This window comes from Pollicipes pollicipes, unplaced genomic scaffold (assembly GCF_011947565.3).
Source record: "Pollicipes pollicipes isolate AB1234 unplaced genomic scaffold, Ppol_2.1 Scaffold_2555;HRSCAF=2994_pilon_pilon_pilon, whole genome shotgun sequence".
Lineage (NCBI taxonomy): Eukaryota > Metazoa > Arthropoda > Thecostraca > Pollicipedomorpha > Pollicipedidae > Pollicipes > Pollicipes pollicipes.
Genome location: NW_023596136.1, coordinates 25,505,560 through 25,530,727, shown reverse-complemented (window position 1 = coordinate 25,530,727; position 25,168 = coordinate 25,505,560). Strand labels below are relative to the sequence as shown.

The 25,168-nt window shown below is 53.0% G+C and overlaps 2 protein-coding genes across 3 annotated transcripts; both read right to left on the bottom strand.

Moving 5' to 3' along the window:
- Nucleotides 1–8: 8 nt before the first annotated feature.
- On the bottom strand, nucleotides 9–13,008 carry LOC119110042 (protein bric-a-brac 2). 2 transcript variants are annotated; one of them, XM_037233790.1, is made up of 6 exons: nucleotides 12,927–13,008; nucleotides 12,566–12,774; nucleotides 10,455–10,586; nucleotides 7,267–7,545; nucleotides 5,400–5,780; nucleotides 1,743–1,914 (listed from the first exon to the last, which is right to left on the bottom strand). In XM_037233790.1, the coding sequence occupies exons 2-6, from the start codon at nucleotides 12,749–12,751 to the stop codon at nucleotides 1,843–1,845; spliced, it is 1,050 nt and encodes a 349-aa protein (XP_037089685.1). In that variant the 5' UTR covers nucleotides 12,752–12,774; nucleotides 12,927–13,008; the 3' UTR covers nucleotides 1,743–1,842. The 2 variants fall into 2 exon arrangements, with proteins under 2 accessions (XP_037089691.1, XP_037089685.1); XM_037233796.1 differs by lacking the exons at nucleotides 7,267–7,545; nucleotides 10,455–10,586; nucleotides 12,566–12,774; nucleotides 12,927–13,008 and adding exons at nucleotides 9–133; nucleotides 706–791 and having other exon boundaries at nucleotides 1,738–1,914; nucleotides 5,400–5,596.
- Nucleotides 13,009–21,813: 8,805 nt separating this feature from the next.
- Nucleotides 21,814–24,917, bottom strand: LOC119109437 (uncharacterized). Its single transcript, XM_037233058.1, has 3 exons — nucleotides 24,843–24,917; nucleotides 24,032–24,116; nucleotides 21,814–22,264 (listed from the first exon to the last, which is right to left on the bottom strand). The coding sequence occupies exons 1-3, from the start codon at nucleotides 24,858–24,860 to the stop codon at nucleotides 22,047–22,049; spliced, it is 321 nt and encodes a 106-aa protein (XP_037088953.1). The 5' UTR covers nucleotides 24,861–24,917; the 3' UTR covers nucleotides 21,814–22,046.
- Nucleotides 24,918–25,168: the final 251 nt, after the last annotated feature.

Sequence of the window (25,168 nt, the reverse complement as noted above, 5' to 3'; positions counted from 1 at the left end):
GCCGCCAGACAGCGCACTATGCCAGGCGCGGCTCGGGTGCTTGCATAGGGCCCTTGGCGTAGGCGCTCTTGACGCCGGTTTTGCGCATCCACGACACCAGCCGCGGCAGAGTAATGTTGTATTTGCGGGACGCCTGGAGTGGGAGAGGCGCATCATCATTGAGCCGGCCATTACGTCATAACAGTGGCAGCGATCGCTTCGAACAGAGGGGCGCCATGGCTGAGTCGCTGGCGCCATCGGCTCCCACGTGCGGCGGCCGGGTTCGAAACCCCTGTTATACCGCGGCCACTTAGCACCCCTAACCACAGTGGCCGTTGACGCCCTCCGAAACGGCGCGCCAAGACGCGCATCGTATTCCTTTCGGCAAGGGAGTAAAACAGTGATGTAATGATGTAATGAGTGGGAGTAAAACAGTGATAACTGTCACTGCCGTGCCCTCTCACATTCGATGAGCGAGGCCAGAGCACATTAGCAAACATGCCTAAACCTCCACACGCAGGGCCTATCTGAAGCCCAGTTATTTAAGCCTTCCACTGAATTTGGTCACTCCAACAGTGCTCTACACACACCGGATTTCACAGGACCACAATCTGTCCCGGCAGGTTTCCGACAGGGCGAGCGGCGACGGCAGCCCCGGCTGACCGCCAGCAGGGGCCGACAGGCCGGCGCCGGCGGCGCACCGTCCGGCCGGTGGGCAGCACTCACCTTTGACGCGGTGATGGTGCCGGAGCGGATCTCCTCCAGGGCGTCCCGCATCTCGGCGCTCATCACACCGCGGGGCTTCCGCTTCCCTGGCGGCCGAGAGGGACGGACGCACAGTGAGCAGCGGAGAGCAGCAGCACCAGGTAGGAGCGTGCGGGCGAGGGCGGAGGAGCAGTAGCACTCAGGATGGGAGGGAGCGCGCGGGGACGGGGGAGCAGTAACACTCAGGGTGGGAGGAAGTGGGCAGGGGGAGGAGCAGCAGCGCCCAGGGTGGGAAGGAGAGGACTGGGGAGAAGCAGTAGCACTCAGGGTGGGAGGAGAGCGGGCAGGGGGAGGAGCAGCATCGCCCAGGGTGAGAGCGATAGGGCAAGGGGAGGAGCAGCAATGCCCAGGGTGGGAGGGAGAACAGGATGGGCAGCAGCGCCCAGGGGGAGGGAGAGTGCAGGGGGAGAGGCAGCAGCGCCCAGGGTGGGAGGGAGAGGGTAGGCATGGACGAGCACCAGCACACAGGGTGGGAGAGATCAGCAGCAGGAGCAGAATGGAAGACGCACCAGGTGGCGATTCTGTATTCAAGTCAAGCAATTCATTATCAATATTATTTTTAACTGCTGACGCACGTAAAAGACATGCTGCCAAACACAACAGGGCGTCTACACAAAAATGCTTTCAAAACACGACCATGTTGAGCTTCACTAAGTTAAAAAAGGCCATCATCCAATGCAATAGCTCATTCGCGCAGCCTTCTCGACACTAAACAAGTTATACCCATCATATCGCATGCGTTTGTAGTGTTCAACACCAAAAACTCTGTAAGGTCAAAAACAAATAGAGACTTGACACCCCATGAATGAATGTAGCTGTGCCCCGTTGCCCGTGGGCGGAGACAGCGGCGGCGGGGGGGGCGGGGCGGGGGCAGGGCAGGGGCAGGGTAGGGTAGGGGTAGGGGTAGGGGTAGGGGTAGGGGCAGGGGCAGGGGCAGGGGCAGGGGTGGGACGGGGCGGGGCACGACAGACCTTCGCGGCGGGTCCCACGTACCTGCCATGCCGACGCGTCCGCGCGCCTTGACACCCTGGCGCCGCATGTTGACGTACAGCGTCGGAATGGGGATGTCGTACTGGATGGACGCCTCCGCCACGGTAATCAGGCCGGCCGAAATCTGCTGCAGCGCCGCCAGCACGTGCGGCGAGTCGGGCGTGTTGCGCTTCGACGTGCCTGCCGCACGGGGAGCCGAGGTCACTCATGTTACCAGCGCCGGGGTCACTGACAGCACCAAGACCGGGGCCACTCACGTCACGGCACCGGGGTCACTGACAGCACCAAGGCCGGGGCCACTAATGTCACCAGCGCCGGGGTCACTGACAGCACCAAGACTGGGGCCACTCATGTCACAGCACCGGGGTCACTGACAGCACCAAGACTGGGGCCACTCATGTCACGGCACCGGGGTCACTGACAGCACCAAGGCCGGGGCCACTCACGTCACGGCACCGGGGTCACTGACAGCACCAAGACTGGGGCCACTCATGTCACGGCACCGGGGTCACTGACAGCACCAAGACTGGGGCCACTCACGTCACGGCACCGGGGTCACTGACAGCACCAAGACTGGGGCCACTCATGTCACGGCACCGGGGTCACTGACAGCACAGGCCGGGGCACTCACGTCACGGCAGGGGGTCACTGACAGCACCAGGCCGGGGCCACTCACGTCACGGCACCGGGGTCACTGACAGCACCAAGGCCGGGGCCACTAATGTCACCAGCGCCGGGGTCACTCATGTCACCAGCGCCGGGGTCACTCTTGTTACCAGCGCCGGGGTCACTCATGTTACCAGCGCCGGGGTCACTCATGTCACCAGCACCGGGGTCACTGACAGCACCAAGGCCGGGGCCACTAATGTCACCAGCGCCGGGGTCACTCATGTCACCAGCGCCGGGGTCACTCATGTTACCAGCGCCGGGGTCACTCATGTCACCAGCACCGGGGTCACTGACAGCACCAAGGCCGGGGCCACTAATGTCACCAGCGCCGGGGTCACTCATGTCACCAGCGCCGGGGTCACTCATGTTACCAGCGCCGGGGTCACTCATGTTACCAGCGCCGGGGTCACTCATGTCACCAGCACCGGGGTCACTGACAGCACCAAGACCGGGGTCACCCATGTCACCAGCGCTGGGACACTCATGTCACCAGCGCCGGGGTCACTCATGTCACCAGCGCCGGGGTCACTCATGTCACCAGCGCCGGGGTCACTCATGTCACCAGCACCGGGTTCACTCATGTTACCAGCACCGGGGTCACTCATGTCACCAGCGCCGGGGTCACTAACAGCACCAGGACCGGGGTCACTCACGTCACCAGCACCGGGGTCACTCATGTCACCAGCGCCGGGGTCACTCATGTCACCAGCGCCGGGGTGACTCATGTTGCCAGCGCCGGGGTCACTCATGTCACCAGCACCGGGGTCACCGACAGCACCAAGACCGGGGTCACTCAAGTCACCAGCGCCGGGGTCACTGACAGCACCAAGACCGGGGTCACTCATGTCACCAGCACCGGGGTCACTCACAGCAACAGGATCGGGGTCACTCATGTCACCTGTGCCGGGGTCACTGACAGCACCAAGACCGGGGTCAATCATGTCACCAGCGCCGGGGTCACTGACAGCACCAAGACGGGGGTCACTCATGTTACCAGCACCGGGGTCACTGACAGCACCAAGACTGCGGTCACTCATGTTACCAGCACCGGGGTCACTGACAGCATCAGGACCGGGGTCACTCATGTCACCAGCGCCGGGCCCAGTGACAGCATCGGGACCGGGGTCACTCAAGTCACCAGCGCCGGGGTCACTCATGTCACCAGCACCGGGGTCACTGATAGCATCAGGACCGGGGTCACTCACGTCACCAGCGCCGGGGTCACTGACAGCATCAGGACCGGGGCCACTCATGCCACCAGTGCATACAGGCCGGCACAAGGAAAGCTCATCAGCGTTCGTGTTTGCGCTGACATGGACAATGGCTGTCTTGCAACGCTTGTAAGCCGAGCAAAAGTGTCAGTCACGGTGATAACGGTGTACTGTGGTAGACGGACCCGGCACAGCCGTGGTGATCCGGCTTGGAGCCGCCCGCAACAACGCGGAGCTCCACACGACGCTCCGCCGACCAGAAGCGATGCGCCGGTACATAATCCCTCAACGGTAACAGCCCGTGTGAGCTGCGAGACGCTAAATCGGGCCCCCCGGCATCCGTGCGCTTCGCGAAACCCTTCCGGTGGCGGCGCAATGCGCCAAGTTAGATACCGCACCAGCAGCGCCGTGCCAGTATTTTGTGAGCCGTAGCCGGCATGACGCGGCCGGTTTTTCACCCTCGCCGCGCGGCAGCTATTCTGGCTGGAATCATTGGCAGGGGAGGAGGGGCGGGCACCCCTTCGCAAGCGTCCCCAAACTGAGCGAAGTCACGAAGCAGACACCCGGTGGAGAGCCCGGGCTCCAACGACGTCCGGTTTAACCCAGAGGCGAAACGGTGGCCATAGAGGCCACGTAAACATTGGAGCTTAAAAACAAAGTGGTAAATACATCTCTCGGGAATAAAACAGCCTCATTTCTAGCTGAGAGGGATGACAACTGCGCCGTGGATAAGACTGGGTGCGAAGAAACTTGGCTAGGAACCCCCTGAGGTCGGAGAGTGCCATCATTCGTCACTTATGTCGCTTGACTTTGAAAAGGTCATTGCTCCATCCAAAATGACCCGCACGCTCGGTGATTCTCATTCGATTTAATTAAAGTACTCGCCACACCACTCCATGCCAACGATACCTAAAACCATGTCATAAAAACGGTCTTGCACGCCTTCACAGACAGCATTGTATCCAGGGAAATGCAATGACCTGGGAATATTTTTCACATGAGCAACAAAATATATAGCCAGCTTTGCTAACTTTCACGGCACGCCATTTATCAACGTTCCAACGCATCGACAATGCTATCTAGGGGAGGGAGGAGACATCCACCGGTCTTGACTGGCGGAGACTGATGATAAAGACGCCGTTGCGCCGTGTTAAAGACGCTGTCACCACCGAGGCCCAAAACCAGTACAATCCAGACAGCTTCACACCCTGGCCAGCGACACTGGCTAGTTTGAGAACCCAGGGCCGGTACCATTTGTTGTCTCGTTAAGACCCCGCCAACGTGGCCCTGCCACTTTGAGGGCCCCGCCGAGCGGCTTCGAGCAGTTTGAGAGCCCCAGCGGGCGTGACTCAGCCGATCGGCCGGGGCTAAGCAAACAGATTCGGTCAAACCACGCGAGGGCGGCACACAAAACAGCCAGCGCTGCACCTGTCGGACAAAGCGGGCCCGGCGGCGGGCGGGCGGGTAGACGGACGGACAGACAGGCCACACCGCCGGCCGACTGTGAGTCCGCGGCACGGCGAGAAGGCGCCGCGGCCGGCCGGCATCCAACTCCCGCTGTTACGGTCCAAACAACACTCATCGTGAGTTCCGCGATTCGACCTTTATACATACGTGGCATAGCGCGGCGGGTGACGCACGTGATGGCGCGGCTCCAGAACGAGGCAAAACACAAGCCCTCGATACTGACTCTACGCACCGCAGCGGCCTTATGCGTCGTTGCACACTGTCCACTGCTTCTCGCACCCCAGAGACAAGCTCTCCTGCAGCTGTACGGACACTCACCGAAGCCGGGCGGGTCGGCGATGCCAGGCAGGAAGAAGTGGCCGTTCTGGTAGGGCAGCAGAGGCGGCGGCGGCCGGCCAAGCGCCCGACAGGACCTCGGGCGCGTCGCGCGGCGGCGCCAGCGCGCCATGTGGCGACGCCAGCGAGGGGTGTGGCGACGCCAGCGAGGCGTGTGGCGATGCCAGTGACACGTGTGGCGGCGCCATCGAGACGTGTGGGCGGCGCCAGCGAGGCGTGTGGCGGCGCCAGCGAGGCGTGTGGCGACGCCATCGAGACGTGTGGCGACGCCATCGAGACATGAGGCGGCGCCAGGGAGGCACGCGGCGACGCGTCATGACGCTCCGGTGATGCCTCCCGGCCGAACTCGGCCAGCAACGCCGCCTGCCGGACAGCGTTGCGTCAGAGATGACCGCATCAGCGAGGCTCGCAGCAGTCGTCGAGACGACCATCAGATCTACCAAACCACGCCTGCCTTTTTGGTTTCAGCTTCTTGTGGTGGTTTGGGCTCAATAAAGGGGGGACTCCAGACAAAGAAAAGAAGGACAAGTGTGGGGAAACATTGGAAGCACAATAATATCACATAAAGCTACCAAACTCCACTCAAAACCTGCCAACATATACATGTAGGCCTTGACACATGCTGGGCTTGACGCGGGAGTCAGACTGACAACATGTAGCGGGTTGCATGTCGTTTTGTCTTGCGCGTCTTTAAACACTCGTAAAGCAATGTTCTAATCCACGTGACTAACGAAGCTATAAATGCTGTGCCGACGCATCAGCGTATTAAGGGTTCAGTAACTATCCCTATCACGGGAATGTCTCCAACGTAATCCATCGCTTCAAAGTAAAAATGCAAGACCTAAAACCCTGACAATAGCTCGGGAGCCCAAAACATTCTGGTGATCTCGCAAAAGCACCGCAACCAGCGCGTCAAAATTATGTTCTAATGGCGTCAAGTTCACCTGTGCTTCACATCTTTGTCATATGAGCGTCACGTAATGCAGTACGACCACCAACTGATGGTGATTTAAAAAGCAGGCAAAACACCTGGGAATTGGGATGGTCCCGAAGAAACCGAAGAATGATAAGTCATTTACACCTTATAGCTAACCTCATCCACAACCTAGTGTTTACTCCTACGAGTGTATCAGGCAAACCCCTCCGGCTGTTACTCCATGATCTCCATCCACTTCTATCACGTCCCACAGCCACGACGAATCCGAACGACTGGACTCGAACAGAGCGTGCGACAACAGACCAAAGAGAAACCGTCACACTTCCTGAGCACAGTCGACACTTTCACCACACGTTCCGGCACCAGCGCCCCACGCCCAGTACCTCTCCCTAGCCGGAGCGACATATGAACCCCTCTCCCCGGCCGCGGGAGCCCGGGCCCTCCCCCGGGTCCGGGTGACGCCGACGGGTGACGCCGGCGCGGTCGGCTCATCGGCTCGCCTGTCGGCCGCCGGCAGCGGCGTGACTGGCCGGCCGGCCATGACGCGGCACATCGTGACCGAGAGCGGGCCGAGCGCGAGCGCGCGCGCTGCCCGCTCTTAGACGGCTTCCTGCCGGCTGACGACGCCAGCCAGACGGCCCGGCCGCCGACGCTCGGCCGCGCCGGCGCAGATGACGGGCGCCGACGCCGAGCACGGCGGCAGCCGGCGGACGACGTAGTGTCACCCGGCTCGGGCGACAGGGGACGCCCCGGGCGGGAGACGGCACCCTGCAGAGCCGCGGGCTCACGCGCGCAGCTCGCCGCTGTCAGAACCCTCGCCGGTCCGAGGTCACTGACCCCGAGACCGCTGCAGACTCGCCCCGATCGCCGCCCACCAGCGACCGGGCGCCGTTCGTCCGTCCCGACACTCACCGTGCCGGAGCCTGGCAGGGTCGGCATCGTCGGCAGCGTCGGCAGCGCCGGCAGCGTCGGCAGAGCCTGCTGCAGCGGCTGCAGCGGCTGCAGCGGCGGCGGCGGCGTGGCGATGACGGTGGGGCGCGGCTCGGACCGCGGCTCGCGCTCGGCCGGACGCGGCGAGCTGCGGCCGGCCTCCTCCTCCTCCGGCGGCTCGTCTTCCTTGTCCTCGCCGTCCTCGGAGTCCTCGTCGCCGTCCGACTTCACCAGACCTTTGATCTGGAGCCGTTCAGCCGCCTGGGGGCAAATACGCGCACATGTAATCGCTCAAATGCGTTGCTACAAATAGTGTTGACCAATCAATGACACCATCACTGGCAATGTTGAGCGGAGGGAAGTGATAAATCTGCAATTGCCGTGGCGCACAGCATTATTCGACAATTGCTTGTTTTTTTTATACAATACGATTCACTGTCATAATACTCTCAAATTTGGCTTCAAGGCGGAATAATGGTAAGCTGGTGTATCTTAAAAAGTGGGTAAGCAGTTCAAGGGCCTCCTTGTCTCCCAGGAGTGTATGCAATATTTTAAAACGAGAGGGAGGTGTCAAAATTGCCACAAAAACCCATTTTTACCGCGCCACCGATGCACGATTTTCTTTGCACGGCGCGTAAAAAGGTAAGCTTTCAGCCCACCTATTTGCACGTGTCGACATCGATTATTAAAGTGGTGACATCAATTCACATGCATAATGATTTCACTGGTGATTTTCACATGCATAATGATTTCACATGATGACAATTCACTGGTATCTCCTCCGAATAGCACATCGCAGACTCAACATCGAGCGTGGCAACTATCCTGCAATTTTAGTTCACAAACGTACATGCATATTGTTTCATAAAATCGCGACAGAACTATCCACCAACTGGAATCATTGCTTTAACATGCAGCATACTTTCCAACTTTACGACGCTTTTTCCGCATAAATGCTCCTTGAAACCATCCATGAAATCAGAATTATCGCTGTAAAATTCATTCTGAGCCACTTCGGCACAGCTGCTCCAATCTGAGTGCATACCAGGAAAGCAGTTTGTGAAGAAGAATAAGGAACACTACGCTGAACTCGAAATATCTGGGGCGGCGCGCGCCATTCAACCTCAGTCCAACTTCGCAGCACTCCAACTATGGCCCATCCCGCCTTGATGCGCTCAGCGCAAGCTATTTTACGCTTTACGACCCCGCTGGGACATTACGTTTCCAGTTCCGACACGCCGCAGAACAAATTAAATTGTAGGACTCAAGCCCTCTGCACATGACGAGCTCCGCTATATTGGGAACCATGACATCACCGGCACATGGTGCGCGAGCGGCGACTGTGCGCCAGGGTGTGCGACGATGTACGGTGCCGGCTGTACAGCGACGGTGATGCACCGAGCGGATATTGTGCCGACTCATTACAGCAGTCGTCGAGACATCGCCTTGCCCTCGGGCAGAGTACCGGGACCAGGTGGAGAGGACACAGTGGACACAGCGGACGCAGAAGACACGCACAAAACACGGCAGGTGGCGGCAGCTACGCTGACGGCGCCGACGGCCAGCCGGCCCGTTCGCCCAATCAAGTCACGTGCTCTGTCCGCCCTCAATCAGTCTGGTCACGTCTCGCGGCACAATGCTGGAGCTGACGAGTTACAACAAAACTTGTGGAACACGGAACAGCCTGCATCACAACCGCGCATCAGGACTCAATTCGCATCGTTTCCGACACATCTTGGGACAGTCCGGCGGCGTCTGCCAGCCTGCAATCGGCGGCGGCGGGTGGCGTGGACTCCACGTCCCAGCCGCACCAATCAGCCGCGTCCGAACCGGCGACCGGCTGCTGGGACTCCGTCGCCTGACCACCGCCTCCACATCACACTGTAGGGCGCGCGCCAAACATCCGCACCGCGTATAAAGACACGGTCCTTCCGAGGCCGTCCTGCACAATGGACCACCGCGCACCGCCCGCCCGCAGGGACTGCACGGACGTCCCATCGGAATGCGCCAATCGGAGCGCCCCTCCCCAGCCCCCCCCCCCCCCTCCTCCGACGCGCCATTATCCGGCGGCGGCGGCGGGGCGGCGGGTGTGGCGGGGGTGGCATCCCCGCTGACTGTCCCCGCCAGCCTGTCCGTCTCCCACGTCAGCCAGCGGCCCGCCACACACCCAGTCTCGCAGCCGTGCCTCGCCGCTCACAGTCACACTGTTGCGGCCTACAGGCGCAGATGCGCACATGAACACCATCTCGGAAGGAATACGGGGGTGGAGTTTGACAAGCTTTCGCCACGGGTCATAACCGCCCGCCAAAAGAAAGGGAAGGGACTCGCAAATTCGGAGAAGGTTGAGGCTAGGTCACGTGTGACTTCGATGACTACCCTGACAACTCTGACCCCACACGGTCATCTGGGGTTAATGAGGGGAACACCACTCCGCGTCCGAAATTCTGACCTCAACATTACGTCGCGAATCCCCCAAAATCAACAGTGAGTTTGGTCGGTAGTATCACAGTCACTTGACATGCACATTGCACGATGCTAATGTTAATGACACATATACTTCAGTACTTTTGACATCCACCTTTCCAAGTATTTCTAACTGACTCGTGCAAATCAATGATAGGCAATAGTGTCCTGGCGCAGCCTCGTCCGGAATTAGCTGCTACCCGCGCTGCCATCCAGAGGCGAAAAAGACTAAGCACCATCAGGTAAATCGTTCAAGAAAAACATTCTTCAGCTTAAGTGAACTACATATTGATACATGTCTTGCAACAAACCTTCAGCATTTTTTGGATGCCGATTTTTAAAAATTGTGAAATCTCATCAAAACATGCAGTTTTCCGTGACACATCAAATTATCATACATAGCTCGAAATCTGAAGACACTGAAGCCTTTTTGCCTTTAGACTGCAGCATGGATTATGAAGGCCAAGCACATACAGTACCAGGGTAAAACACACAGTGTGCGACACCTTTTGACATTCCAGATGATCATGTACAGATCTCCAAAATATCTCCATTAATTGCATCATCCATTTTTTTCAAAGTGCTCTGCAACAACACTCACTTCACGACCAGGACGGATACACCTTTGCATAGCCTGGACATCAAACCCAGCATGAAGCAGCAGCCAGCACCTGGGTCCTGGCCTCGTCCAGATCAGCCGCCCTCACCTTCAGCAGGGCCTCCAGCTGCGCTTGGTCAATGGTGGCCTCGCCGCAGTACATGAACTCGATCAGGGTGCGCATCTCCAGCTCGGTGATCTCGCTCAGCATGACGATCGGCGTCTCCTTGGCCGGGATGTTCTGCGGCACGGGCGCGGTGTCACGCAGGTCGGCACGTCATGCACATGCTGGCCCCCTGCCACGCAAGCCACAGTGCCCTGCACATACCAGCCATGTGCCAGGCAGGGTGGTATCACATGAAGATGCAGGCCACACACAGCTGAAATAGGTTTGCTAGTTCCCTTACAAGTGGATCTGACTGTCAAGCTTCACTTCTGCAAGATGGTGAAAATATAAAGGCTTGAGTAAGTGCTGGTGATTTTGAAGCAGTGGCTACCATATTCTGAGCTTTCCTCCTTTCTCCAATTAATTAATGTATCAATTAATTGAGCCTATCCAGTCCTGTCCATTGGTCTGCTGGATTCAGTATAAGCATCACTACTCACATAGAGCAAAGCAATTTTAGTCTAGAATAGTGCCGACATCCTTGCCACAATATTGAGAAAGCCTCAAACACCCCGAACAAAGTGTGCCAGACATGTGGATTTATGTGTCAGGAACTGCTCACACACAGCTTGGCTTTGATGTTGGCAGCTGGCCAAGAGTCAGGAAAGGCGGCAGGCACAAAATTACATTATATACCATGTTCAAAGTGCCCTGCAAATGTTGTCTATGGAACTGAAGCAGTTATCTTGGGTAAGTGCAGACCAGGTCTTTGCAACATGTCATAATCAGTGTACCCAAACCCAAAGTCATTTCTATAAAATATTCAGTCTCACTCCATTATAGCAACTTAAGGAAACTCAAGTCACTTCAAATATAAGGAAAGACTCAGTGCATACAATAAGTGCACAAATCATGCCAAAATGCAATTCAACGTTACACTGTTCCTGGATATCATAGTGGTGCAAATATTGTGTGCGGCCAATGCATGCTACCTAGGTCATCTAATAAACAATGCACACATAAATAATATATTACATGTCCTGACAGAACTTCCATCCTGTGTTTGACAACAAAGCCATGCCATAAGGGACACCTTTTATGCATGCTTCTTTTGTTAGTCACTTTCTGGGACAAGTGCTCCAAGCCTCCTGACCAAATAAAAAGAATGGTCAACATTGGTGTTACTTTGCCAGTTTGTAATATTATCCAAACATACTCCAAGTACCTGAATTAAGAGATGGTACAGGCACATACTATATTCCAATTCAGTAACAGATTTGAATGTCACCATGCATCATAGCATTAAGTATTCAATGCAGTTGATAGATTCAATTGTTGGATACAGCACAGAACATAATGGCATCCATATGCACATCCCATATTTTGTTTCTTTGAGCCACATTCCACTAGAAATCAAGCAGCAAATAATGATACTTAGATATTCCTGAATAAAGACTAAATAATCATACCAAAAATATGGCCCAATATTTCCACTAGCAGCATGCAGTCATTACAAAATTCGGGAAAAAATGCAAGAAAATGTGTATGCTGAAACATCAAGCCAAGTTTCAGTGTATAATCATGAGTAGAGACTAGACCATGCAGCACATCTAACAAAACATTTGAAAAAATACATGCATGTGATAATGAAGTAACACATCATTGCTTAAAAAAATAGGCTCTAAGTCCCTGCCAAATTTTGGTTCATAGTGTTGGCTAGTTAAGATACCAACACAATCAGTGATCATGTGCCCTAACACCTGGAAGCAATCAGAGCATACACTGTGTGCACAGAAATCTCCTGGCCAACATGTTTGACTTGATGTTCATGACTAAGTCAAGTGTAAAAGATAGCCAACTCAGAAAGTAGGAACACATACTATGTATTTATAACATACATAAGCATGTAAACATATGAGCATTTTGCATACTACATTAAATAATTAAGCCTGGAGGTATCCAAAAGGCACAGTCAGGTAAAACATTACACTACTCACCTGTATAAAAAACAGCAACTCAGGTCTGATCAAAATCATCTACATTCTGATCAATACACATTCCAAAGCCACAATACACTTTGATGGACATCACAAAATAATGATGTGATGTTTTACCTGCAGAGTCTTCTCAAAGTAGGAGCTGCATGATGCAAGCACTATTCGATGTAGTTGAAATACTTGACCGTCACAAGCAACCATTACATCGCTGAACAAGTGACTACTTAATAGCTTCGTTAAGTAATTGTCCCAATTTCGCTGGTATTTGTTCCATTTCAGTGAGAACTGCTGAGTGGACCCCATAGTTCCGCTCTTCCGTAGATGCTCTGCAAGACAACGCAAAGACGACGTTTGAGAAGGCACGTGAAAAGACACGGACTTTCACGCACACCAAACACAAGCGTTACAGCTCAAGCGATTCACCTCCAAGAACATACAAGTCAAGACGAACTGTGGTCAATGACCCTAAATGAAATACCTTTCCCTATCAGGAACACACTACATTGGTCCCGGGGCGTTCACTCCAATCGCGTAAAAATAGCCCAAACAAAAGAGGGCATTGGACATGCAGGAGTACCAGAAAAATCGTATTGAAAAAGACGGCACCACAAACCAAATTATTATCTTCTTCAGCAGCGTAAGGCATCTGCAGCTAAATTGTTAGATTGAAGCCTACAGTGAAATGAACATAAGCATTCACATTTCTGTGAAATGTACCGCCTATAAATATGCAATAACTTCTACTATGTTTAACACATCATTAACTCAATGAATGACCATTAATTTAATAGGCAAAAGCCTATTCTAAACACAATGTCAATAGCCCCCGTGCACACAATAGACATGAATGAACACTGGGAATCGAATGAAACCTATATGTTTACGCCTTCAAAACACCTTGACTTCAGACTCAAATAAGTGCAAACATACTGTGTGGGTCAAAACGATAGCACTGTACTTCGGATGGCGATCCTTCGGCGGTGACTATCAACGAATCACTGGATCTTTCAAACACGCCATATTTTGCGAGCGTGAATTGAATTATCCTGACATTTTACTTGCCCCGAATTTACTGATTTTTTTAAATTTCAGGACATAACAGATGTCTACTGCGGAAGCTAAAAGAAACACTCGAATACACACGACATGATATCACGGATATTTGTGGCACAAAAAATTACTTAAATACATACTTCACGATATCATGGAGCAGCTGTGATTTCAATGGAATGTCTATCAGACCAGTTTACGGGTCAAAAGAGACCAGGTAGTCACGTTTTTGTTCATGTCAGGTTAAATATCCCGAAACAACTTGGTTCCTGTAAATTTTCGCACATGTCCATAGCACTTCCAGATTGTCCACACAAATGAAGTTTTAGGAAGTCCATCAAAACCTGATGGACATGAAAGTAAGTCCAATCGAGCTGTTGATGTACGTCCTGAAGGCGGCACGTCGACGATAAAAAACGTTCTCTCACAGGGCGTACGCACTCCCCACGTAGGTGAGAGGGCACAGTGTGCAGCTGTCTTGATAAACCGTGTTGAATGTCACGCAGGTTTTATCGAATACAGACATGTAGGGAATGCATACAACTCGTTTGATGGGCCATGCCGGGCCTGCACATCAGTGCAATCGGAAAGCTGCATGAAAAATGGTAAGGAAATCAATAATTCATTTGGGCGCAACAATTCAAAATTAGTGATGAATTTGACTTACTCATGCTATGTGGCATAGTAGGCCTTTGAAGGTAGACGACACCGGATGATTCGTTGTTAGTCACCCGATAAGGGATTGCCATCCGCAATATACTGACGTTATTGTAACCTTCTTGGTATTTTTACGCTTATATGAGTCTGATGTCAATGTGCTCTGTATAAAATCAAATATGAATCGACTTGGAGAAGGGTCAGAACTCAGTAAAGGAAAAAACTTGGGCAACGAATGCATCTTCGATCACTGCTAAACCATTCTTTTCTATGATGCCGTTCAAGAAGCCCTATTTGCTATGGCTGGTTTTCTTTCATTGTGGGGGACTTCACCGGTGAGAAAGCCGTCTTGGGACGTATTCTGAGGGCAACTTTGAGCCATTTTCCCACCAATTCTCTCAATGTTAGCCTTTTTCAGATATAAGAGCAACATTAGTATCTGCCACGCACCTCTCGCCTTCCTAGCCACCGCAGTCGTCCATTCAACCACCGTAACATGCCTACTTCAGGTTGCCTAGAAGCTTCATGAACCTGGATCAAACATTCAGTTATTTAGTGTCACTGGAACGGGCATGCATTGCCTACTATGGCTAAGTTACCAGGCTAAGTGAGATAAAGACAAAAAAGACGCCGGATGGTGCGTTCGCGTACGCACGTTTCAGAGTGGGGGAGGGGGCAGGCTCCACTTGTCCTGTGGAGAGCAGCTCCGGCGGCCGTAGGGGGGGGGGGAGGGGGGTGGGGGAACGAAAGACTTTGTTCACTTTCACATGACACATTTTGGAGAAAGGAAAATGCCCCGGTGGCTATACTTTATATACACGTGCAACTGTTTTCGACTGTTTGAAGAATATTACCTACTCAACTCATCCATGGCGTTCGGCAAACAAGACTTCTCAGTTTCCTGAACTTACTAAGGCGTCTTAGCAAGTTTCCAGTGAAGAGACACAATCATGCTACTGGCTAGGCATTTTGGTCCATTGGAAAGACCCCTGAATCCGCAGTTTACGTGTCAAAATAAGACCAATGCAAAGACTGGTCAGAATTTTTAAGTCGAGCCCATGGCCCCTACCGCCCCAATATTTTGTAAGTGCCATGATTCTGCCGATAACTTTTCAGGAGATGAGATTTCAAGCAAAATATTTCAAGCATTTGTCGCAGTATTATGGACAACAACAAATTGTAAACCTTCAAATATTGCCTGCCAAAAACAATGTGAAAAACATGAAAATGGGACTTCTCCTGCAACAAACAACTCACAGATATGAAGGTCCCTGTTTCGGTTATGCCTTGTCTGAGCCCTGCTGCCGTCCGGCGTCGGCGGCCACAGCCCAGACCCGGCCGCTCGTCAGCGACGGCCACCACCCACAACGCGACTGCGGAATAATTGTATGACTGTTTTGGTGCGTGCTTATGGATCAGCACCACTACCTGTTGGTGTGTAGATTTCGGGAGCTGCCCGCCTCAGCTGTGAATTGGTCCACCGTGCGTTCACTTGCCCCCTTCAAAGTAAGCGACTTGAGCCGTTGTTGTAAGAAGCACAAAGGTAGGTACACACGTTTTTAAACATGTTGCGTACCTATATGTGTCGTCGGTCTTTAGCGTCGCCCGTATTTTAGGAAAAGAGTTGACATTTCAGTTTTCATGTATTGCCAGCTTTTCATGCAACCTCCGTAAAACTATCACTAGCACGCTATTTGACTGAAAATTGTAATCGTTATTTGAAAGGCCTAATGAACTGCGGGCTGGACATTTTCTGTAATCACCATCATTACTTCTGTATTTCCCTGACGAGTATATGCCATTTTTAGGCATTTTATGAGACGGCTGAAATGCATGCTGATTAAACCACACTAAGAATACTTTGGATTGTGATTGTATGCTTGATGTACAATTAAACGATCAAGACTGCTCATTAAGCCCAAGTCTGACATGCCAGGACCCATTGCACCAGCTCATTAGACTTCGGCCGCGTGCTTTTCAGTCGTTGGTAAGTTGCGGTTCAGTGGTCATTTGTTGGGGTATTACTCAAATAATTTTATTTGTGCCGGTTCCCGCCGTCGTGTCCGGGTAGTTCAGGCTGCCGACCCCACCCCCCACCCCCCACGTGGCAGGCGCCTGGAGCTGAGTCCCAGGGGAGGCTGATTGATCCAGCACATGCCAGTTGGTGGGGGGGGGGGGGGGGGCGAAAGGGTCTCCACGATTATACGGCATGACGGCGCCAGTGTATTTGGTGGCGCATGAAAGGCTCCTCCGAACGGTTTTAGGCAGTTTTTCCGCCAAAATTGACTTCATGTAGTCTGAAACAGTTATGCGTACACACTGCTTGGACTACGCTACACAAGAAAACCTAAGGCGTTTTTGAAGACAACTCATACAGTGCCACGTACCATGGTAGCGCGGTACCACGCACCGCGACATGGCTGACATGGCTCAACACAGGCAGCACCCAAAGACAATACTGAAAGGTGACAAGCTTCTTCTTTCAAAACTTTACAAATGTGTGACTTACAAGTTTCACAGTTTGCCCGAGCCTAACTGTTGACACAGGGCGCCGAATCGTGTCATCAAAACAAACGCATTGGACGTGCAATGCATTCGCACTTTTGCACAATGCACTTGTGATTAATGTTGCTGCACAGCTTGCCCCTGCTCGACAAGCGCACCTGGTCATCCCCTGTTCCTGAAACCAAAACCGTTCAGAAATGTCTCCCGCAAACTCAAGGGATGAACATCGTTGTCAGCATCAGTGGTTGTTAGTTCCCCTGAAAGCTTGCTTTAAATAAATCGTGCATTTGAAACGGCTGAATGCCACGTGGCTGACGCGCGAAGGAGTAAATATATTTCATTTTATCATATAATGCGCAAGCACAATGAACAACACTGCTGGTTGCCCAAAAACAAATATATAAACAGCTTCACAGCGTAAGATCTACCCGGTTTAGTCGAGGTTTGCTTGAAACGGCCGATATTCTCCCGGCGTTTCATAAAATGCCGAAATGACGCGTCGGTCAGGCGAAAAGTCATCATGGTGCCGACGGCAAACGCCCACGGATCACGGCATTTCCATTACTGCCTTAGCGTAGTAGCGGTAGTTTGCGAAGGTTGCAGGATACGATGACATGATATGGAAACTTAGCTTTTGCTTGACAGGCTGGAATGCGTTAAACACTAATAAGGTATCCATATCAAAATACACAAACCATTTCTGAGGAGACCGTGAGCAGACAGGCAAAACAGTATGAAAAGACAAAACGAAGCTTTTAGTACAAGAGTACTTTTAGAGTTTGCCCCGAAATATCTCCCTTCGCCGTACACGGTACGATAAGATGCTGCTAGTTGTTGTCCAGGCGCGGTTTGATGGCTCGTGAGCTTGATAAAGGGGGCCGAAAACTGCAATGTGGGGGGGGGGAGCTGAGGTCAACATCGTTGCCTGCTGCCCCTCACTTAAAAATTGGGGGATGGTCCCCTTGCCTCACCCTCCACACCTACTCTTTCGCCCATGAGGCAGCTGAAAACATCTCATCTCACACTGTTTTTGCCTAATATTAAATGTATTGCCCTTAAGCGAAATTCATTGCCTCCCAAAGTTCAAGTCTATCTCCGCTCCTGGTCGTAATGGAGATATCACCCTCTGGTGCATCTAAAAAAAAACGGATTAAAACAAGAATTGACGCGAGCCGATCCGGGGTTCTTCGCATGCATGTATTTGTTCATGAACGAGCATTCCATACAAACCTGGTGACTTAAAGTGCTCGCCATGCACCGCAGATCTGCTACTCAGTGACAGCAGTGTCGAACAACATGTCACACCTTGCGATGTCAGCAGATAAACCACGCATTACGAGCATGAATTGTCTTTCGCTTAATTGTGCCGCAGTGATCACGTAGGGAACGACCTCAAGGGCTGGATCGTGTGTCACAGGGTCACAGCTCGTGGCAAAACATCCCACTCTCGTTTACATGCACCTATGTATTGGGACGCCCTTTTCGTGCGCTCAATGCGGCACGGAAACAGCTGCAAACTGCAGATCGTGAGCACTCATGAAGTTGTCATTACGTCAGTGTTTAAATGTTTTGGTCCGATTACCAGGAACGTTTTGAAAAGCTCGGACACATAAATGTTCACGCCTTTAAATCGCATTTATGACGTGCTTTAGTGGGCATGCAGCTAATGCGAGCAATTCGGTTGTCCATGGCCGTCGCCTGAGGCACCCGCTCCTCGCGAATTTTCACGTCGTGGCAACTTACAACAAATAAAAAACAAGGCAGTTCTTTAAGTAACAAACAATGCTCACATGCATAGCAAATCTTTCTCCACCTGCGCACCGTGAGGTCTCTAGCACTAATCGCACTAGCATAGACTTTTAAACTTGGATCGTTAGTCCAGGCCACGTTAAGGTCGTGCAAACCGCTCCATCGAATGTTGGCATTGACCTGTTTGCGCGGTTTGTCATCTACAAACGGGAGTTTCAAACGCACCGGTTTGTCTGCCTTACATTTCTACATTTTCTCCGCGAACTTAATGTAGCGTCAAATCGAGAACGTGCAGCACGAGCAGCAGACCTCACCCGGAGCTTTAAGTGTCCATTTCCGCGGACAAGGATGAACAGTTTGATTAGAATACGCTCATAGGACTGTGGATCAGGCAATGCACGCACTATTCTGTGCATTTGTGATCAAGGAGCTGCTTTCTTAGAAGCCATGGGATGCGCCAAATTGCAACGCGATTTCATGGGACAGTCCAGGGCTTTAAAGTAGAGCTCCGTGGTATCACATTTCTGTGCTACTATTTTCACTCATGGCTATAAGCAAACTTAAAACCTTGATCATTGATCATCCCTCTTGATAGCATCGCCTTATTAGCACCTTCCAGTATTACGAAGGTCGATAACTACCAGCATGATAGCTTTACATTCGTAACGCCGAAACAACGGAAACTCAAAGCCTTGCTTGCTTATGTAGAGATTTAGAGCCTAGATTTAGCTCCCGAACATACACGAACGACTTCCTCCCAAATATGTTGTCGCCTTCTTAACCAAGTTAAGCAGGGGGCTAGAGCCCCTTGAATTTAATGGGCAACTACCCACCTAAGTAGATGCCCAGGCAAAATGACGATATTGAGTCACCCAGCGACATAACGTACTGATCTTGAGCTGATCTGAACAAAATTATCAATAGCACCCAGGGTTTCAGGATGCCGTTTTATTTTTGGGGCACGCAAAGAACATGACGAGCTTTGCCTTGTCGTTGTCTTCGTCTAAGTTAGTTGCATCTGACCGTATTTCGGTACGATGGCTAGCGACCCCACACTGACGGCTAGCCGGCAAGCCCATTTAGAGATCACTTGATGGCTGATGAGTGACGCAGGGCCTCAAAGTTAAACTGAACTGTTTGAGGTATTAGCTGTTGGGGATCATAGCAACTACGATGCGCCCTAAGAAAATGAATGTTTTTATGCCCCACTTTTTATTGGTTACCCAATTCTTAGGTATTCCCCTCTTTTATTCAGTCATTATCCGATGAGATAAACCCGACGCATATGTATCTTAAAACCACATAATAGCTTACACATGGCGACAAAAGCTAAGAGATAGAGCTTACGTAATCATTTTAGCACCTGTGCAAATTTGCAATCGGGACCGAATGGCTAAAGGGAGTGTTTCACGTTTGAAGACATTAAAGCAAGCATAAGATATGATGAAACGAGATCACTTATTATTATTGGTACGCTTTCTGAGTGAAAAACTGCTCCAGACAGCCCAGTTTTCTGTTTAGCAAATATGCTCGTTAGTGTGTCATGGTTTGATTACGTCATCGTGCCTTGCACAACATTAGTTTAAAGCCAGTTGACGGCTGCTATGTCTGGAAATCGCGCTAACGAACGTCAGATATGAACACCTCGACAGTATGTTCTTCTTGGCCTTGATCACTGCATGAGTTATGGAATCGCAGGATATGAATGACGTTATTATGACGTCATGAATGCCAAGGTAGCTTTGAAATAGTCTCCCCGACATACCTTTCCCCATTTTCGCAGGCGTGTAGCCCAGAAACTGGAGGAGTTTATGTCTTAGAAGAAGGGCTGGATTGTGAACAGCACCGAAATGTCTTCAAGATGTCTATTAGAGGTTCCAATCCGTGTAAATACTCTTTGCACAGGTCCCCGATCGGCTCACTCCTCTGGCATGCAAAATGCATACCGTCTTGGCAGAACTGCACAGCAGCATTAGTGCTTTTCGCAACATACCTTATCCTGTTCAGTTTCAGTTGGGAGGCCGTGCCCCTCCTCCCGGTCTGAAAGTCGGGCGGAGGGGGAAGCTGCCCCTCAGTCCCCCTTGTCCTACGCCTATACCCATCGCGCATGGACAGCACGTTACCTGTACTCTGTCTTGGTGGTATGTCCACAGCCGGTATGGCAATATGCTTGAAAATTCAGGCCGTGAACGGACATGTAAATAACATGCGTTGTTGAACAGCGTGCACAGTGTCTTCTTTGGACAACTATCGTGTGAGACCAAGGGCGCTGTCAGAATTTGCAGCAGGAGAGCCATCATAATTTGCACGGTGGGAGGAAGGAGGCGTTTTTCTCGTCCTTCTCTCCATCTCTCAACCTCCACCGGTCTGACCGCCAATGACCATGTCCCAGCCAACTGAGTCACAAAGTCATGTCCGTGCATGCCCCGCACGTCTTTGTTCTAGCCGCCTTTGAATTGCTTTGTCTGTCCGTGTTACATAACCCCCATCGGGACGGTGTGCGTCACTTGAAGTACTTTGTGTCTATGTGCCACATTTTCCAATATCATTATCTCCGGTGCCCCACCTCGTGTGTTTTTCCTTCCTTCTGAGTCAACTCCATGTGTATCCGTAAGTATGCTCCTTGCCATACATGCGCACACCTCTCGTCTGTGTGGACTCATCCATATCCGTTTACATTCACACCTTTCTGCGTCTCCTGATTGCTGTTTGGCCTGATTTGCTGTGTCGTAGCCAGCCGTTTTTCTGCCATACTCCCAATTTCTTTTCCGCAAATGTTTGCCACTGGACTACGTACTTGCCTGTCGTTTGTCGTTTGTCTGACGTGCTTGTCCTTTGTCTCCTGCAAATATGCGCCCACTCGAGTGTGACCTCTTTGCCTGCCGTTTGCTCGCTGTCTTTGCCATTTGTCCCTTGCAAATCGTTGTCCACCCGATTGTGTCCTGCGAATGCATGCGGTTTGTGGTTCGTTTGTGTTGTGTCCGTTTGCGTCCTGCCTGTCTACCATATCGGAAGGAAGCCAGGGTCCGTCGCTGCTGTCCTGTCCAATCGCATTCACGCTACCGTTTTTGTTCAGCATTTTTCTTGAAAGTGAATGAGTGCTGACAGGATTGAGGCAATATCATGCGAAATAATCATATTTCACATATAGGTTGCAAATAACCATCACAATTTGTTTGGTTTAGGTGTGACGGGCTGTGCACATCCTACAATTTTCTTTTTCTTGATGATCTCGAAGTCTGAAATAGAGCTGTCCTTCTCCGGCGCCTTTCCCTAAGAAACAACTGATCTTGGGCTGAATGTGTTAAGACTCACAGTTGGACTCGGGTACAAACTAGGGCTCTGGAACAACTCCTTTTTTCAGCGAGGCAACAACGCATTTCGTGTTGTTCATACACAACCACGGGTTTTTCAGAGTTTATTAAGAAATAACTTATCCATAACAAAGGGTCTTATTGTACACAATATCTCACAGCGCGCAGCCAGTATCACACTCCCCTTGCAATGACGTCACGTGTTGAACCATTTAACAGCTAGACCTTCGCCTCAGCTACACCTCGACTAGTGCGCACCAACATCAAAACCGCGTCTCGAATCGTCCTCCGACCAACAGCGTCGCCTTCGTCACGCGCCGGCCTCAGTGGTAGCCCTTGTTCTCGATGTTGTGCTTGACGCCCCACTTGAAGTTGCCGTCGTAGTCGGTCTTGACGAACGTCTTGACGTAGACGGGGCCGCCCTTATGGTGGTAGGAGGGGGCCGGCGCGTAGGCGGGCTGTCCGTACGAGTCGTCGCGGGCCTGGGCCTGGAGGCGGACGGGCGGGCCCTCCCTCTTCAGCCGGGCCTCCTCCGGCGCACCTGTCCAGAAGGGGAGCACCCGTTAGATGGCGCCAGGGAGCGGTCCGTCACGAGGGGGGGGGGGGCAGAGATGGACGCCGCCCGCGTGGCCGGCGAGCCGGCGATAGGCGTGCGAGGAGCAGGGACGTGGCGATGCACAGCTCGTGACATGTGGCGGGCGCGGGCAGCCAGCCATGCTATCCTACCGAACCAGTTGCATGTTCAGAGAAACGCTAGATCGGCGAGAGGCGATACATTGGTAGCGAGGTGGTGCATACCAGCCACTGGCACAGTCAGGCTGAGCTCTGCAAGCGACGCGCTCCCTGTTCGGACCGCTTAGAGCCGTACATAACCGCCGTCTCATGCCCGCTTATGGCAGTCATCAAGAACATGCCCAATTATGCTGGCAAGCGACTAGACCTTCGCATGCGCGTGAGCCCGAGGCCGGCATGCGGGTTCCGGCCGTCACGCGGCTGGGTCGTTCGGAGTACCGCGAGCCCGGGGTGTGTCACGGCGTGTCGTGCGGTGTCATGCCGTGCGGTGTCATACGCGCGGTGTCAGTCCGGTGTCAGCGGCTGTGGCGTGCTGCGGCGCGGTGCCGGATGCCCCACACAAAGTGTCCGTCCTTGTCCGTCTTCAAGAAGGTATAGACGGGACCCGGGCGGGCGCCGGTGTCGTGGCCAGGCTGCGGGGCGCGGCGAGCCCGGCGCGGCGGCGCTGTCGTCATGGCGACGGGTCAGCCGCCAGAGGTCACGACCTCGTGACCCCCGGCCGGCGGCACGCTTCTGATCGCCGCAGGATCACGCTCGTGTCGCGACTTACGACTTGAGGGAATGTGGTGAAAACAAACGTGATTGGGGGACAGTTTTGCTCAACTTGGCCAATGATTTTCGCAAAACGGGCCAGCACAGGAGGCGATGGGACTGCTCATGATTGCGACTACAAACGGACACGTGCCGTGGGAGACGGGCTTGCTCAGGAGGATCCGTGCGCCAGTTCAGCTTAGCTCAGCTCAGCTCAGCTCAGCACTGCAGCTCAGGCGGCTGCTTCGCGGCAGAATAGCGCGACAATTCAGAGCAGTCGACCAATGTGTTGCGGTCATTAGTTCTTCCAATTTCAAAAATTTTATGAACATGTAGTTCAGTTAAGGCCTTGCAATGGTGTACTATTTTTAGTTTCAGTCAAGAGTTCTCGTGTACCGAACCAAATGACGAATGCAAGAAGTATTACCCCAGAATAAAGAGCGGGACTTCATTTGAGGTTATGCACTGGCACGGTATAGTGAGCAACACCACGAAAAACAGATGCATCACTGAACATGTTTGCACATCATGCTGCGGTTTTCAAGGGAATTGTTACGTTTCTTCTGAGAGAAAACATCAGGAGTGGGCAATCGCGCGCCTTTCATTGACATTTTCACCAATAAATTATCTGAAATTGTGCCGGCAGCTATCCAGGATGCTGTGCGTTCAGTGGAACCGACACGTAGTCCAATGAACCCGCCCAGGGGCTTGATACCTGGCGAAATCCACTGGCGAATCGAGTTCTTCAATTCGCCGCTCGTGCGCTGGTTATTGTCGCGCAGGTCAGGGATCACGGGGTGAAGGACCGCTGCCTGGGAGCAGCCAGCTTTCTCCCCCTGCACCCGGGATGGAATCGCCCACCGCATCGCCGCCCGCCAGCGCCGCCGTCTCGGTTTTAGAGAGCCACCTCTGTGACCCGGTCAGGTGGTGAGAATGGGAAGGGGTCGTGCCAGGTCAGCGTCAGGTCGGGGTCTGATCCACTCACCGGCGGCCACGTCGTCCGGAACCACCGACTGGGGCACGGGCAGGGCCTCCGTGATCACCACCACGGCCAGCAGGCCCAGCGCAATCTGCAGACGAGAGGCAACACATCTGGGTTATCCGCTGCGCGAGAGAAGAGCGACTGACGGGGCGATGGTAACCATTAGGGCTGGGCTGCGTATAGCATTATTAATCACGTGACCAGACAGGGGCCGACATAAGGCCCCGGGTAATAACAACATACTGGTGAACTTTTGCCGTTTGGCAATGTGATGACCCCGGACGCGAATTAAAGTTCTGTTAAAGATGATGTTGCGGTGCGAAGCGGTAACAAAACAGGTTCCTGTGCACTTCACATACTCCTGTGCGCACTGTGGGCTAATCAATTTTTAACAAGTTGCGGTAAGAGCAACTATTCTGCAGTCAGCAAGGGCTGGTATTTGGTCAACAAGCCTCCAAATGTGACATCAGCAGTGGGTCTGGCTTGGCTCCAGAAACGAACAAGGACAGAGCTCAGAGAACAGCATGCGGGGGCGAAGAGAGTCCCACTGTCGATGCGTACGCGTCCGACGCGTGCTCTCAGTAGCACGACGGACAAAGCGCGCCACGCTCGACGCAGCGGCAAGCTGCCACCGCGACTTCAGCCCCGGAAGCCATCCACCACGTCAAGAACCTGGAGCTGCAGTTGCGAAGACTCAGCATCAGCGGCTTTTAATCGGCCGCTCCCAACACGGCCGCCACTCAGGGCAGTCAGCACGTCTGTGGCGGCCGCCACCACCACTTTCCCTGCGACACCGCCTCCACTCGTCACTCACCAGTCTGAGGGAGGCCATGGCTGTCTCGATGCCGGTCCCAACACAGAATGGAGCCTTCGCTTTCCCGGCGGTGCCTTTATACGGCGCGCTCCTGGCGCTGCTTTTCCCGAGCTTTCGAGCGGCGAGGCGGCGGCCGGCCTACCGGAGGGGTTTCTCTGGTGGCGGCGCCGCCGGGTCAGCCGGGCGGGACCCGACAGGCTGTCCTGCACGCCGCTCGCCGGTGTGTGGGGACGTGGTCAAGTGCAGAGTGTGGGCTGGTGGGGCCCGGCGTGTATGTGATGGCCAGGTGTCAGGTACGCGGCTCTGCTTCACGGCTTGCAGCGTGG

What these genes read in the sequence shown, in the direction of transcription:
- LOC119110042 (XM_037233790.1), bottom strand. Translation starts at nt 12,751, where the DNA reads ATGGGGTCCACTCAGCAGTTCTCACTGAAATGGAACAAATACCAGCGA. An exon ending in ACTTTGAGAAGACTCTGCAG is followed by an intron (nt 10,587 to 12,565) that starts GTAAAACATCAC and finishes CCCGTGCCGCAG; the next exon opens with AACATCCCGGCCAAGGAGAC. An exon ending in CGCCGACCCGCCCGGCTTCG is followed by an intron (nt 1,915 to 5,399) that starts GTGAGTGTCCGT and finishes CCCGTGCGGCAG; the next exon opens with GCACGTCGAAGCGCAACACG.
- LOC119109437 (XM_037233058.1), bottom strand. An exon ending in TCCGGACGACGTGGCCGCCG is followed by an intron (nt 22,265 to 24,031) that starts GTGAGTGGATCA and finishes CCTTCTGGACAG; the next exon opens with GTGCGCCGGAGGAGGCCCGG.